At 34.2% G+C, this 14473-nt stretch overlaps 1 protein-coding gene across 1 annotated transcript in view; it reads right to left on the bottom strand.

The window, feature by feature from the left end:
• The window catches only part of LOC134259620 (uncharacterized), a 105650-nt gene that overhangs the window by 55986 nt on the left and 35191 nt on the right, over positions 1–14473 (bottom strand). The window contains exons 12-13 of the mRNA XM_062742222.1: positions 11472–11957; positions 2564–2818 (exon numbers count right to left, since the gene is read on the bottom strand). Coding sequence (XP_062598206.1) covers positions 2564–2818; positions 11472–11957 — 741 coding nt within the window. The remainder of the gene's footprint in view (positions 1–2563; positions 2819–11471; positions 11958–14473) is intronic.

Here is a 14473-nt window from a genome sequence, read left to right as displayed (position 1 = left end):
ATGTATGTTATGAAAAGAATTAATTCCCGATGGGGAGTCTCGAGTTGGGTAATGTAGAAAATCCTGGTGAGAGGAATCGATTTTGTTTAAAAATGATATTTTTTTAATTCCAGCACAATATGAAATAAATTAATATGAAGCAAGTATCTTGTATAAAGTGCTTATCATTGATATCAATATCGGTATGTGTAAGTTTACACAGAGCACATCTCAAAATCTGAATATGAACTAGTAGATATTTAAAAATAAACCATTTTTTTTTAAAATGTAGAAGTAAATAAATATATGATATGAGTTGATTTTTCTACCCTTTTGAAAAAAAAAATATAATAAAAACAGTTTCAGTTCGGTTTCAGCATGCGAAAACCATACAGAATCAAAATCAATAGTAAAGATAATATGAGTTGATTTTTCTACCCTTTTGAAAAAAAAATAATAGAAAAAGTTTCAGTTCGGTTTCAGCATGCGGAAACGATATGGAATCGAAATCAATAGTAAAAAAATCATTTGAGTTGATTTTTTAACCATTTAAAAAAAAAGAAAAGAAAAAGTTTCAGTTCGGTTTCAACATGCGGAAACCATATGGAATCGAAATCAATAGTTTCCGGAAACTGAAACCTACTGAAACTAAAAAGTATCGTTAAATTGACATTTCATTAAATTTTACATTGGTTTCCGTTTTGCGGAAACTCTTTGGAAACAAACCTAATAGTTTCAGCATACGGAAACCCTACAGAAACTTGCTGAAACTATTATATAGTTTTCGCATTGCGGAAACCATACAGGAAACTTCAACGCCAAGTTTCAGCAAGGTTTCCATATAGTTTCAGTTTTGCGGAAACTGGACTTTTCACCCAGTGTGACAAAAAATCTTACTATATATAACTACACACAATGGTCAGTATTTAATACGTAATAACTCATCACTCATCTGGAAAATGTAGGTCAGATCCAGCATCCGAAGTAAGTCTGGTAGTGTCCATCCCTAGATGCATCATCCGTGCAAGTGTGGTTTGGGTAGGGCTTATAGTTCCATGGAAATGGACATGCTCCAAAAACTTTAACCTGGTGACTCATCTGGAAAATGTAGGTCAGATCCAGCATCCGAAGCAAGTCTTGTAGTGTCCATACTTATATGCAACATCCAAGCAAGTTTGGTCCAAGTAGGGCTTAGAGTTCCTTAGGAATGGACCTGCTCCAAAACATTAACCTGGTTACTCATCTTGAAATTGTAGGTCAAATCCAGCATCCGAAGCAAGTCTGGTAGTGTTCATCCCTAGATGCATCATCCGTGCAAGTTTGGTTTTGGTAGGTCTTATAGTTCCTTGGAAATGGGTCTGCTCCAAAAACTTTAACCTGGCCTGGAGACCATAAACTGAGAACAGACTTAAAGTCAAGATCTAGTGAATGAAAGGTGCCTATAGATTTATCAAACTTGAGAAATAAATTCCTTTATTGATGCTTTATAACTATAGCTTGGTCAAATAAGGTGTTTCGGGGCATAATTTGTAGGTAAACCAGATGAAAAACTGTATTTTAAACTGTCATTTTCAATGAAAAATAAAGAAAACCAATCATGAATATGGGAGGTTTTTTTCGTAATCTTTAAAGGAAATGTATCCAGATTGCCTACAGTCTCTCAGAAAACGGTAATTAGTATGTTCATGGCCTCTTCTTTAAATCTATATCAAATTTGATATAGGTATCCGGTTTACTTTTCATATGATTTTAAATTGAATGTCATGAAAATACCTTATTTTCTACATAATTCTACTAAAGCCGTAAAGTACGGGAAAACAAAAGTTGAAATTGATTATGACGTCATAATGGATCTAGCACCAAAAAATTAGTCTCAAGTTATTTACTAGATCTTGACCTTAAGTCAAAATTTTGATTTTTTATTTCTTGAGTTCTGCTTGATGTATTTGCTTAAAAGTTTGCAATTCTTTATAACACATTGATTCAAATATTTGTTGTAAATTTTGTATCATTTTCAAAATTATTTAAAAAGTTATACTGGTTTTAAAATTTGACTTAAGTCAGTTCTCAGTTTATGGTCTTGGGGCCTGGTCACTCATCTGGAAAATGTAGGTCACATTAATCATCCGAAGCAAGTCTGGTAGTGTCCATCCTTAAATGCATCATCCGTGCAAATTGTATCAACATGTGAAGTTTGATAACACCACCTTGAATGGTATGTTTAAAAATAAGCTAAACACTAATTTAAGAAAAGTGAGGCCAAGGTCAAAGGAAAGGTCAAGGTCAAAAAATGTTGATGCAGTTGCATAGCTCTCATCAATATGTATCAGTATATGAAGTTTGATGAAAATATCTTGGATAGTTTCTTTGAAACTTAGCTTTGAACAGAGCTAAACACAAAGTGTGACGGAAAGACAGACGGAATGACGGAAGGACGGAAGTACAGGACGGAAGAATGGAAGGACGGAAGACGGACATGACAAACATTATATGCCCCGGCCATATTTACGTCGGGGAATAAAAATAGTGAGAAAGATTATGAATTTTAAACAATACCTTTTAATGATTTTGTTTGATCACATACCTTTTAATAATTTTGTTTGATCACATATGTGAAATATTTCCTCATGCACCTCGAGTCCCTCGGTAGATTTTACTTCCTTAATCTCTTCTACACTACAACCAAGCAGACGTTTAAGTAGCGTGGTTTTCCCCGCCCCAGCACATCCTACAATCATCCCCCGGGCGTGGTGGACTGTCTGTGTTCCTCTTTTAGCGTACTCCACATACCGCTCTCTGGCCTCCTGGTCCCATTCTAGTACTTCTCTAGGGACTCCCACTATATCATAAAACAATCAACAATATAATATTTAGAGATAAACAGAAAACAACTAAATTGAATATATATGAGTTGCGTCAAGCGAAAAGGGACCTTCGTGACATAAACGTAATTACGTCACAATAGCGCTTCAAAGACGTGACGTCGCGCCGGTGCGTTTGCCGATAAAAAGAATTCATACGATAAAGCAAAACAAAAATTTATTTGCGTAATACTAATGTTTAAAAAAAGACACGCCTATAACTGTCCGAAAAAAATTGTTTTATGTCGTCAATTTATAGATTTACTGCTAATTTGTCCAAAAAAGTTTTTTATCTAATTCAATTTTTGATAGTTCATGAATGGCCTTATTCATGAGAAGTGTAAAATGTCTATGATCAAATCCATGTACGTTTTTACCTCAGTAATCTGTGAAGACAATATTTCGCGTCTTTGACCTTTCCGGCTGAGCTCCAGACTCTATGTACAGATAAGTGGTCCCCTGCATTTATTTCAAGTTTTTTTTTATTTTTTAAATTTTTTTTTGTTTTATTTTTGGGGGTGGGGTGGAGGGTGGGGGTTACATATTTCACATTCCAGGTTGTTTCTCCGTTAGTCAGAAAGGCCCGTGAATTGTCGACTCAATACCCAAAGTTTGTTATCAGAGATTAAGTAATCGAATCAAGTTAACTGATACTAGCATAGTTTCAATAGCATTTTGTCAATACATATAGTTGGAAAAAACATGAATGCACTGCTAGGAATGACATAAAGGATGAAGCGGCGAAAACCATACGGACTTCTGTATCTCCTCATCAACACCATCACCTTTGGCGCAACACTTAGGTTTGAAAACTGACGTAATAAAATGTGAAAATAATCAACAGTGGTCATTTTCAAAACTAATTGGAGGTCTTGTATTCATTGCCTAAATTTGAAATAAATTAAAGCTGAACATGTTAACTTTGGGTTAAACTGATGTTGTTAACTTCAAGTCGAAAATTAAGGGCGATGATTTAAAATCAGAGCAATGTACATTAGTTTTATTTTCTGATTTGAAGTTTACTAGTTTTATTTGAGGCAAACACAGTAGTTCCAGACATTTTGAGTTGAGCTTATAATCATACATAACATTATATAATTCAATGGTTTGATTACCACCCCACCCACCCCCCCCCCACCCCCACCCCCCCACACCCTCGCTTGCGCGCACTTTTTTAAGGATGTGCTTATGTTCGTTTTATATACATGTAATAACTACGGAAAGGGAAACTTTTCAAGAATTAATTCCGATTTTTTTCGTTATTCTCTTTCTTGATTTCCTTTATTTTTTTCTTTTTAATTCATTTTTTTCTGTTGTTTCGATTTTGCTTGTTCGTTTTCGTTTTCACGTATTAATTTACTATTAATTTCTTTTTTATTTTGACCATAGACACTTTGAAATACAATGACACATGCACCTCCCCCCCCTTCTCTAAAAAGATCGCTCCTACATTTGATCACTTAATTAAGTGCCAGATCATTCATTGTCTTGTAATTCACATAATCAGTCAAGTGGTGGTAAATTATTCTGTTTTTCAAACAGTATCTCAATAGTTCCGTTTTCTTTCTCATACACTGTAGATGTATTTGCAGAGGATTAAAAGAATTTCATATTTGGAAGTTGTGCAACCCCTTTGTTGATGTTGCCGTAGACCTATCTCAATTTACACTGCGATTGTGAAATCAATGATTATTTACGCTCGTGCATGTTGTGACCTCTTAATAATATTGTCTGGTGACTCCTTTTTTTAATCCCAGACTGTAAAATAACGTACTTTTATAACAAATGAAGATTCTTTCTATGTGTCTGTTTACTGCATATGATTTTAAAAATATCTCGTATATATATTTTTTTTTCAATTATGTATGAAAGAAGGTTTGATCCTGTTACAACCTGACTATAAGAATAAAAAGTTTGGTTTGAAAAAAAATACTGAGTTTTGTTAATAATATCCTATAATCATCATTAATTCGTGACTATATATTTTTTTTCTTTTTCTTTTTTTTTGGGAGGGGGGGGGGGTATCACTCGGAGCTTCTCAGTTGGCTCGCACCTATTTGAATGGAGTTAAGCGGAGTCAGCCGAGAATTGCCGATTGTACAAATGCATAATGATCTATTACACAATAAACTATTACATGAATCAACGTAGTTAACACGTAAATGGGTGGCGCAGAAGAAAAGATTATACATGTGTTAATTATATACATGTATTTAACGATTTAAGTATACTCTGAAAGTATGAATTTAATGTCTGACTTTTATTGTTGTCCGACTAATTGTTTTGCATCAAGCCTAGATATCTACATAACTTAGATATTTTATCGGTATATTTTTGTGCTGAACAAATTCAATTCCTTAATATTTTTAACATGAGAATTAAATACAGGATTTTCTCTTTATAAAATTGTACAACATACGATATTTATCTTTAACAAAATTTAAACAATTGCAAGCGAGGTAACGTGTCTTTGTTCCATGGTACAACGTGCCGGGCTCATTTTTGATTTTTAAAGAAGCCCCCCCCCCTCCCCCATATAGTTAAGTTATAATTATTGATACAATGTGTAACTTACACCGGTATATTTTATTTGATTTTAGCATCTTAAATCACTGTCATATTGGCAAGTAACATCGTTAGAGGGGGAGGGGTTAAACAAAAAAAGTTTAATCTAATTTGAATTGGGGAATTTTCCACATTTTAATATAATTTGAAATGAAATAAAGGGACATCGATTTTGAAAGAAGTGTGATATACTAGTAACTGATAATTAAAAAAAAAACCAATGTCTGAAAGCTGCACCCCACCCCACTAAAAAACAATTGTTCCGGGAAGTACAACTATGTCATTTCCAAAAAATACATGTACATGTAGGTACTGGGTAAGGGTTTGTCTTTGTGGAGGTACGTTTGCTGATTATGGCGAAAGGGGAAAACAATACTTTGACCGGGATTTATCCTTACGACTTTACTACTTGAACGTACTTCTTCATTTTAGTCCCTTGCAAGTAATCGTAAAACTAAATACTCGGTCATTTCTGTGAACATAAGTTATTTCTCCCTTGGAAAATATTCGTGCATGTTGTTACGAATTGTTGTTGCGAGATAACTTCAGAGTAGGAACTTGTTTGGTTTTGTACACATGGTCAGCGGTCTATCCCCTTGTGAAGGATCCTTTCAAATACCAATTTTTCAGAGATTAAAGCATGCTTATATTCATGTTGTAGAAAAAAGATGAAATGATTTCGCTTCAATATATTCTTTGAAAATGTACAACTTACTTTATTATTTAAATATTGGCCAACATATACATAGAGAAAAAATTGTTGTTGTTGTTTTTTTTTTCAAACAGCCTTATCGCTGTTTTACTATGTGTACGATCATATAGCTGCTAATTTTTTTTTGGGGGGGGGGGGGGCATTGAAAAACTTAAATACATGTAGAAAAAATAATTTATAACTAATACAAAAGTGTTATTTAGTAACAATAACGTTCCAAATATCAATAACGTTATGTGACGTTATTCAACGTTTTATAGCGTTATCTTTTTAAAATTGCTTTGCTTTCATTTTGAATTTTAATTAGAATTTAGAAGGTATACAATAAAAAATTTGGTATCAAAATATTCAGAAAAACCAACTCTTTCAGAATCGGTGAAAAAACGATTTTCGAAAATTTTGTCACGAAGGTCCTTTTTCGCTTGACGCAACTCATATCTTTTTCTTTTCACCTTCATTGGAGACTTTTGTATTTAAGAATACATATCACCCTTTTCCCTAAAATCTAAACAGATTTGCATAAATTAAAGGTGTTGATATACTTTTTCAAATAGTTAAATATTTTGCAAAGTCACATAATTAAAAAAAAAGTTCAATATTTGTTTGTTTTAAAATCAAAGAAATGTGTGGCTTTTTGATTAAATTAATTGTGAAATTCATAAACCCTGGGATTAAGCTCAATTTATCTACTTATCTAAATTCAAGCCTTTCCCCTACAATTTGAAATATCACAAAAGTGAATTTAGGTGTATCCAAATTTTCATATTGATAATGTTGTTGGTTCATTTTCAACAAAGCATTTTAACAATTTACACAATTTGAACGATGTTATTAGTATGCACTCGGATTGGTAGATTATTTTTTCATGTCATTGCCCATAACTTTAGAACAATAGAAGATGGAAACTGCATATTTAGTATGCATACTCCACTAAATAAGCATTTTCAATTGAACCAAGGACCTTGACTGTGACCTATATGCAAAAATTACCCTTTATCTGCAAATTTTAACCTTCACCATAACTTTTGAACAATACAAAATAGATACAATTGTACTTCATTTTAAGTATGCATATTCCACTAATTAAGTTCTTTCAAATGAAAACAAAGTTAATGACTTTGTGACATTGCCTGTGACCTTATGCAAAAATAGTTTTTCGAACCTTTCCCATAATTTTTCAACCACAAGAGATAGAGACTTAAGCTTCATATTAAGTATCTATACTTTACCAATCAAGTTCTTTCAAATGACTCCAAGTTCAATGGCCTTGTGACCTTGACTGTGGCGTAAATGTTAAACAAAGCTTTTTTAAAAAAAATTGTTGCCGCCGGGTGCATAGTGTTTCACAAACATATCTAGTGTTTCTAATGAAAGAAACATGCATCTATGAATCTAGAAATTGCTCTAAGCTGAAGTAATTAACACATTCTAAAATATCTTATATGATTATTTTTTAGTATTATATTTTACCTTTGATTAAAACACCCAAAGCATTCCAACTTTGAGGGAAAAATATATACTGACAAGAAAAGACCGTGAACATTATAAATACTGGTTACAGTTTGGCTAAACGGGCTAAATTGTCCAAGCAAAGATTCGTTTTATTAAAAATATAGATTATTTGTTATATTATTTACAGGACACTTGCTCTGAAAGCGTACTAAATGCTATACCGCGATTATCGCCCTTGCGTCGTTCCATACAACCATGTCAATTTGCGCTCTTTATTTGGTCGACTTAAGCGAGATGAGCTCGAAAAATAATGAATGATATTGATTAAACGCAAGTTGACAACTGAGAAACGCCATTACATATTCTAGACAAACAAGAGGCCCACGGGCCTTAAAGGTCACCTGAGTATTGTGCATCAACTTTCAAACAATTAAATTTGGTTCATGGTATAAACCAGATGCCATGGAATTCGGAATTCACAATTTTGAAAGGGGTACCATTGCTTATAATAATTTAGACTTAGCATGGTAACTCTATTTACTTAATACCCAGAGGTAGATCAGAGTACAATTAAGAGAAAATGCACTTCCACTTTATAACCAGTTGTACACCTCATCCCAAAGGAACCACTGATCCTGGGGCCACATATTTCAAAATATTGCAAATTTTATCATAAAATGGTTGATTAACACCAAAGGGCAAATTTCCAAACATTAATTAATTTTAGACTTTGTACCCCGCCCCCCGACCCAGGGAAGGCGCAGGGGCATAAAAAATAACCATTTTGCTAGGTGCACCTTTCTTCATCATGAATATACATATTTGGATCATAAGCATAAACACAGAAGCAAAGGAAAGAATTTCAAAGAATAAATGCATTTTCACTATATAATCAATAGGGCCCCACCCTAACACCAGAACCCCTGACCCTGGGGCCACAAAATTCACAATTTTGGAAGAGCCACTCTTGCTCACCATAACTAAGTACTTAGTTAGTTTATTTAATACCCAGAAGTAGAGAAGAAGATTTTCAAAGAAAAAATGCACTTTCACTATATAACCAATAGAGCCCCGCCCTAACACCAGAACCCCTGACCCTGGGGTCATAAAATTCACAATTTTGAAAAAGGCACTCTTGCTCATCATAACTATGTGCTTAGTTAGTTTATTTAATACCCAGAAGTAGAGAAGAAGATTTTCAAAGAATTTATGCATTTTCACTACATAACCAATAGAGCCCCGCCCTAACACCAAAACCCCTGACCCTGGGGTCATAAAATTCACAATTTTGGAAGAGGCACTCTTGCTCATCATAACTAAGTGCTTGGTTAGTTTATCTAATACCTAGGAGCAGAGAAGAAGATTTTCAAAGAAATCATGCATTTTCACTATATAATCAATAGAGCCCCGCCCTAACATCAGAACCCCTGACCCTGGGGCCACAAAATTCACAATTTTGGAAGAGCCACGCTTGCTCATCATAACTAAGTACTTTGTTAGTTTATTTAATACCCAGAAGTAGAGAAAAAGATTTTCAAAGAAAAAAAGCACTTTCACCATATAACCAATAGAGCCCCGCCCTTACACCAGAACCCCTGACCCTGGGGTCATAAAATTCACAATTTTGAAAAAGGCACTCTTGCTCATCATAACTATGTGCTTAGTTAGTTTATTTAATACCCAGAAGTAGAGAAGAAGATTTTCAAAGAATTTATGCATTTTCACTACATAACCAATAGAGCCCCGCCCTAACACCAAAACCCCTGACCCTGGGGTCATAAAATTCACAATTTTGGAAGAGGCACTCTTGCTCATTATAACTAAGTGCTTGGTTAGTTTATCTAATACCTAGGAGCAGAGAAGAAGATTTTCAAAGAAATCATGCATTTTCACTATATAATCAATAGAGCCCCACCCTAACATCAGAACCCCTGACCCTGGGGCCACAAAATTCACAATTTTGGAAGAGCCACTCTTGCTCATCATAACTAAGTACTTTGTTAGTTTATTTAATACCCAGAAGTAGAGAAAAAGATTTTCAAAGAAAAAAAGCACTTTCACCATATAACCAATAGAGCCCCGCCCTTACACCAGAACCCCTGACCCTGGGGTCATAAAATTCACAATTTTGAAAAAGGCACTCTTACTCATCATAACTATGTGCTTAGTTAGTTTATTTAATACCCAGAAGTAGAGAAGAAGATTTTCAAAGAATTTATGCATTTTCACTACATAACCAATAGAGCCCCGCCCTAACACCAAAACCCCTGACCCTGGGGTCATAAAATTCACAATTTTGAAAAAGGCACTCTTACTCATCATAACTATGTGCTTAGTTAGTTTATTTAATACCCAGTAGTAGAGAAGAAGATTTTCATAGAATTTATGCATTTTCACTACATAACCAATAGAGCCCCGCCCTAACACCAAAACCCCTGACCCTGGGGTCATAAAATTCACAATTTTGGAAGAGGCACTCTTGCTCATCATAACTAAGTGCTTGGTTAGTTTATCTAATACCTAGGAGCAGAGAAGAAGATTTTCAAAGAAATCATGCATTTTCACTATATAATCTATATAGCCCCACCCTAGCACTAGAACCCCTGACCCTGGGGCCATGAATTTCACAATTTATGTAGAGGACTCAATGCTCATTACATTCATAACAACAGTTTGCCTGCTTGATGTCCAGGAGTAAAGAAGAAGATTTTTAAAGATTGCAATGATTTAAGTGGTTTTTGCCCCACCCCCCAGGCCCCAGGGGGCAGGGATCATGAAATTCACAATTTTTGTTCCCCTTCACCCATAGATGCTGTATACCAAATTTGGTTGTAATTGGTTAAGTGGCTTCAGAGAAGAAGCTGAAAATGTTCAAATGTTAACACACGACGCACGACGCACGACACACGACACACGACGACGGACGAAAACGGATAGCAATAGGTCACCTGAGTTACTCAGGTGACCTAAAAATCAGCATGCGCTACCAGGGGTTTTCAAAAGATAGAAAATTATTAAAAATTTTGCGTTATTCAAAGAAAAATGTATAAAAATTACAAAACAAATTCCAGATTTTTGTTCATCAAAAATTTTTTTAGAAGAGGTGTATAAATCCATACATAGACATTTAAAGTATTGCACATAGGTCCTTCATTTGGTGGAACTCTTCAACTCCAGGGAAGAACCCCGGGAGTCAAGCCCAAACTACGTTGTGTATGACCTTAACGTTACATTACATACTGTGCTCCGTGGTGAAATATAAACATTTAGCTTTTGGAAACCATTTGTTCTATATAATCAAACAGAATAAATTTCAACAATCGACAAAAGTAATATTTTTTTAAATATGAAATTCAAAATCTCTTTATGTTTCATCTTGAAAAATTAATAATTTGATGAGGAACTTTGTCATTGTATTGTTTGAATGACCCTCATACATGTAAATTCCTTTCAAGTTCTTTTGATTTTCTATTTTTGATAAAATTGGGATTTAGTCGTGTTTCTTTCTTTTTCACCTTGATGATTTTAATTAGTAGTACATTGTATCTAGTAACTAATTATTTATATGTGTAACAGTTCAACATTTAATTTGGAAGGCAAAATTATACAAATATTTAAAACATCCTACTGTGCTTCTAAATTAATTTTTTTTTAATTTACACTCCTTGGAAATTGGATCAAAAATAGAATGATTAAGACATCTAAACAATTTGATTTAAACTTGTATGTTACAGTCTCGGTTTTGTGACAGGATACAATGTACACAATTATTAGCTGCTACGCATCTCAAAAATAGTTACAATCAAAAAAGTAATTAAAACGATACTTTCCCATTTCACTGCAATTGTCATAAACCAGTGAACCACATAATTAGAGACAGATCTTGGAGACGTTATACTTACAACGTTCACTGATCCTGTCACGAATCCACCTGTCAGACACGGTACAGTGTGTGATGATGTCCAGCTGTAGTTTGTCTATGAAGAGGTCGTACATCTCCTTTGGATAGCGCGGTAAATAAAGACATCTCTCTCCCTCACTCCTCTTATAATCCCAGGACCGGCAGTATTCTGATATCACGTCACGTGACGCCGTGGTCAGGAAAAACTCCAGATCACTGTCCTCCACCAGACACTCCGTAACAAAGGCGTACATGACGTCATGTCGGATGTCGTCTGATATAAAAGTCATCACACCGTCACGTGTTTCTGTGATTCCATCAGGGGGATCTACCGAGCCGTCATCAGTAATATCAGAGAAATACCTCTGTCTGATTTTGTCCTTTGTGATTCGGTGTGATTGTTCAATTAAACTAGTCCGATATTTATCAGATATAAGTAAACAATACAGTAGACATCTGACTGTCGTTGGATAGCCAAGGATTTTACCTGAAATGACAAACAAAATAATAAATTATAAATCACCAAACAAATAAATCAATTAGGCCTAAATAAATAAATAAATTGTTAACATTCAGTCGAACTACATGGACTGCACTTCAATCTTTTTCTTCACACTGTATGTACATGTATGTATTCAGAACTATTGAAGACAGATGTTTTAGGATGTGAACCACCCCACCCCACCACATTTTTCTTAATCTCTACTTTAACCATCACTGAATAAATGCGATTAAAAAGATGAGGAGATTTATCATTAATTAATTTAATAATAATCCTGAAATACGAATGCAAATCTGTAAAAATTGATTTTTATTCTTAATAGCTATAAATTGAAATAACGTTTTGCTTTCGTCGCCCGCGAGACACAGTGATTCGAGCATCTGCTTTAGAGTCCAGGAGTAGGGATTTCATTGTTTTAATAGCGACACCACATTATTTTCTTGTTTGTCGGACATCTGGTGACAAAAGTAGGCAAACAGTTTAGTAAAAACGTTGTTTTACTTTTTTGAAGGAAATATTTTGAGGTGGAACTTGAACATATATTCCCACTACCTTATTTTTATTTATTTTTTTACATACAGCAGAATGACGAGGAGTACGAAAAATGGATAGAAAATAAAAGGAAAAAATATCAACAAGATATTGTTTTTGAGCGATCTTGCATGGGGAGCATAGATACGCAATCATGTTTAGCAGGATTCACAGAAACTGCAGGAAAAGACAGGGGGGGGGGGGGGGGGGTAATTGTAACATTTCATATATTGAAATTATAGAGGCTTTTAACGGAGCTGCCCCCCCCCCCTTCTTAAAAAGTCTACAGAATTTTATTTCCATCAACTGTCATATATTTTTTTTAGCTTGTAAAGCAATTTTGTATTTTCTTGCTCCAGCAATTAAAAATTCAACTTCTTAGACAGCATATTCCTGTCTTGGTCAATGAAAAAAATGCAATACTTAAATCAATAGATTCATGTTTCTGCATTTCCCTCACAACCCCAACCCCCTCCTCCCTACACATAGATACACACATGAAGACATACATCTGGTCCACACAAAAAAAACCACACTTTTGGAAAGAAAGGAGGGCAGCCAGAAAAAAAAAATAACTAACCTAAAAATAGAAAAAAATATTGACTTATTCTATATTTCTATATATTAACGATGAATAATGCTTGTAAACGTCCAAAATACTGTAATGATAAGTTTGTTTGTTGATTAAAACGTCTCATTTCCAATATTTCACTGAAACACTGTTACATTGACAACATTCTTCGCCGCGGAGAGCCTCAATTTGACCTTGTCACTGAGGGCCATTGAGCAGCGAGGGATCATTTTCGTGCCAGCAACTTCCACAACAAGGGACCCCATTTTAATCGGTCTAATTTAAGAACACGTGTTCACGTCCCTCGGTGGGATTAGATCCCGTGACATATATAAGGATCAGACGAGAACTATTCGTTTCATCACTACATCCATTCAAACTTTTATATATGTGCAGTACCTGGATTTTCATCGCCTCTAGTCATTTCAGTCAGAAGTCCGTATCTTTTTTTTTGCTGTGATTTTATGATGAAACTGATTTTTTTTTAAATAGTTCAAAATGCTTCCTGATTAAATTAAGTTGATCTAACTTTTGCACTAAAAAATGAAACAAATGTTTTAAGGCATAACAACAATCAACTCTTCTTGTATTCAACAGGTCCATGAAAGGATAAAGGTGAAACTTTTAAAATGAGGATACAATGTAGGAACCTTTGAAACGCGACATAACTCGTACGTATTATGGAGAGATAACTCTTGTCTGCCACCCCGTCAGCAGTAAATTTATACGACCTGAGACATTTATTTTCACCAAGTTGATCTAATATATTTTGCACTAAAAGATGAAACGATTGTTTTAAGGCATAACAGCAATATCAAATCTACTTGTATTCAACAGGTCCATAGAAGGATAAAGGTGACACTCTTAAAACGAGGGAAGGAATTAATGTATATCGCCTTTGTAACGCGACATAACTCGTAGGTATTATGGGGAGATAACTCCTGTCAGTGGTATCAGATAGCAAATTTATACGACCTGAAACATGTTCACCACCTTTCACAATAAATAATGCGGAATACATGTACACTTACATACAATAAAAAAAATAAAAGAAATGAAAATCCTGTTAAAGACAATAAATTTAATTTGGATTAATATTGAAACAAGTTTAATTTTACAAAATTTAAGGTAGTTATATACTCTGCACTAAATGGGCTCAATCTTAATAAATCTGCTTTTAAAAGATAGACATAAATCCCAGCAATGGATAAACACAAGAAAAATCATATGTCAGCATGTTCACTTTTCCGCTATTATCTATCGGAGTATATACCCCGAAATGTAAAATACTGAAATTTACCTATCCAAGATTTTATTGTATATAAATGAATTAAAGCCTAAATATTCGACTTTAATACCCTTAAGAGAGTAGAAATAAGTTTTGTTTTGCATGAATTAT

The sequence above is a fragment of the Saccostrea cucullata genome, unplaced genomic scaffold (assembly GCF_032062105.1).
Source record: "Saccostrea cucullata isolate Sc308-1 unplaced genomic scaffold, CSIRO_AGI_Scuc_v1 ctg1259, whole genome shotgun sequence".
In the NCBI taxonomy this organism is placed as follows: Eukaryota; Metazoa; Mollusca; class Bivalvia; order Ostreida; family Ostreidae; genus Saccostrea; species Saccostrea cuccullata.
This window is presented reverse-complemented; position numbering and strand designations above follow the sequence as displayed.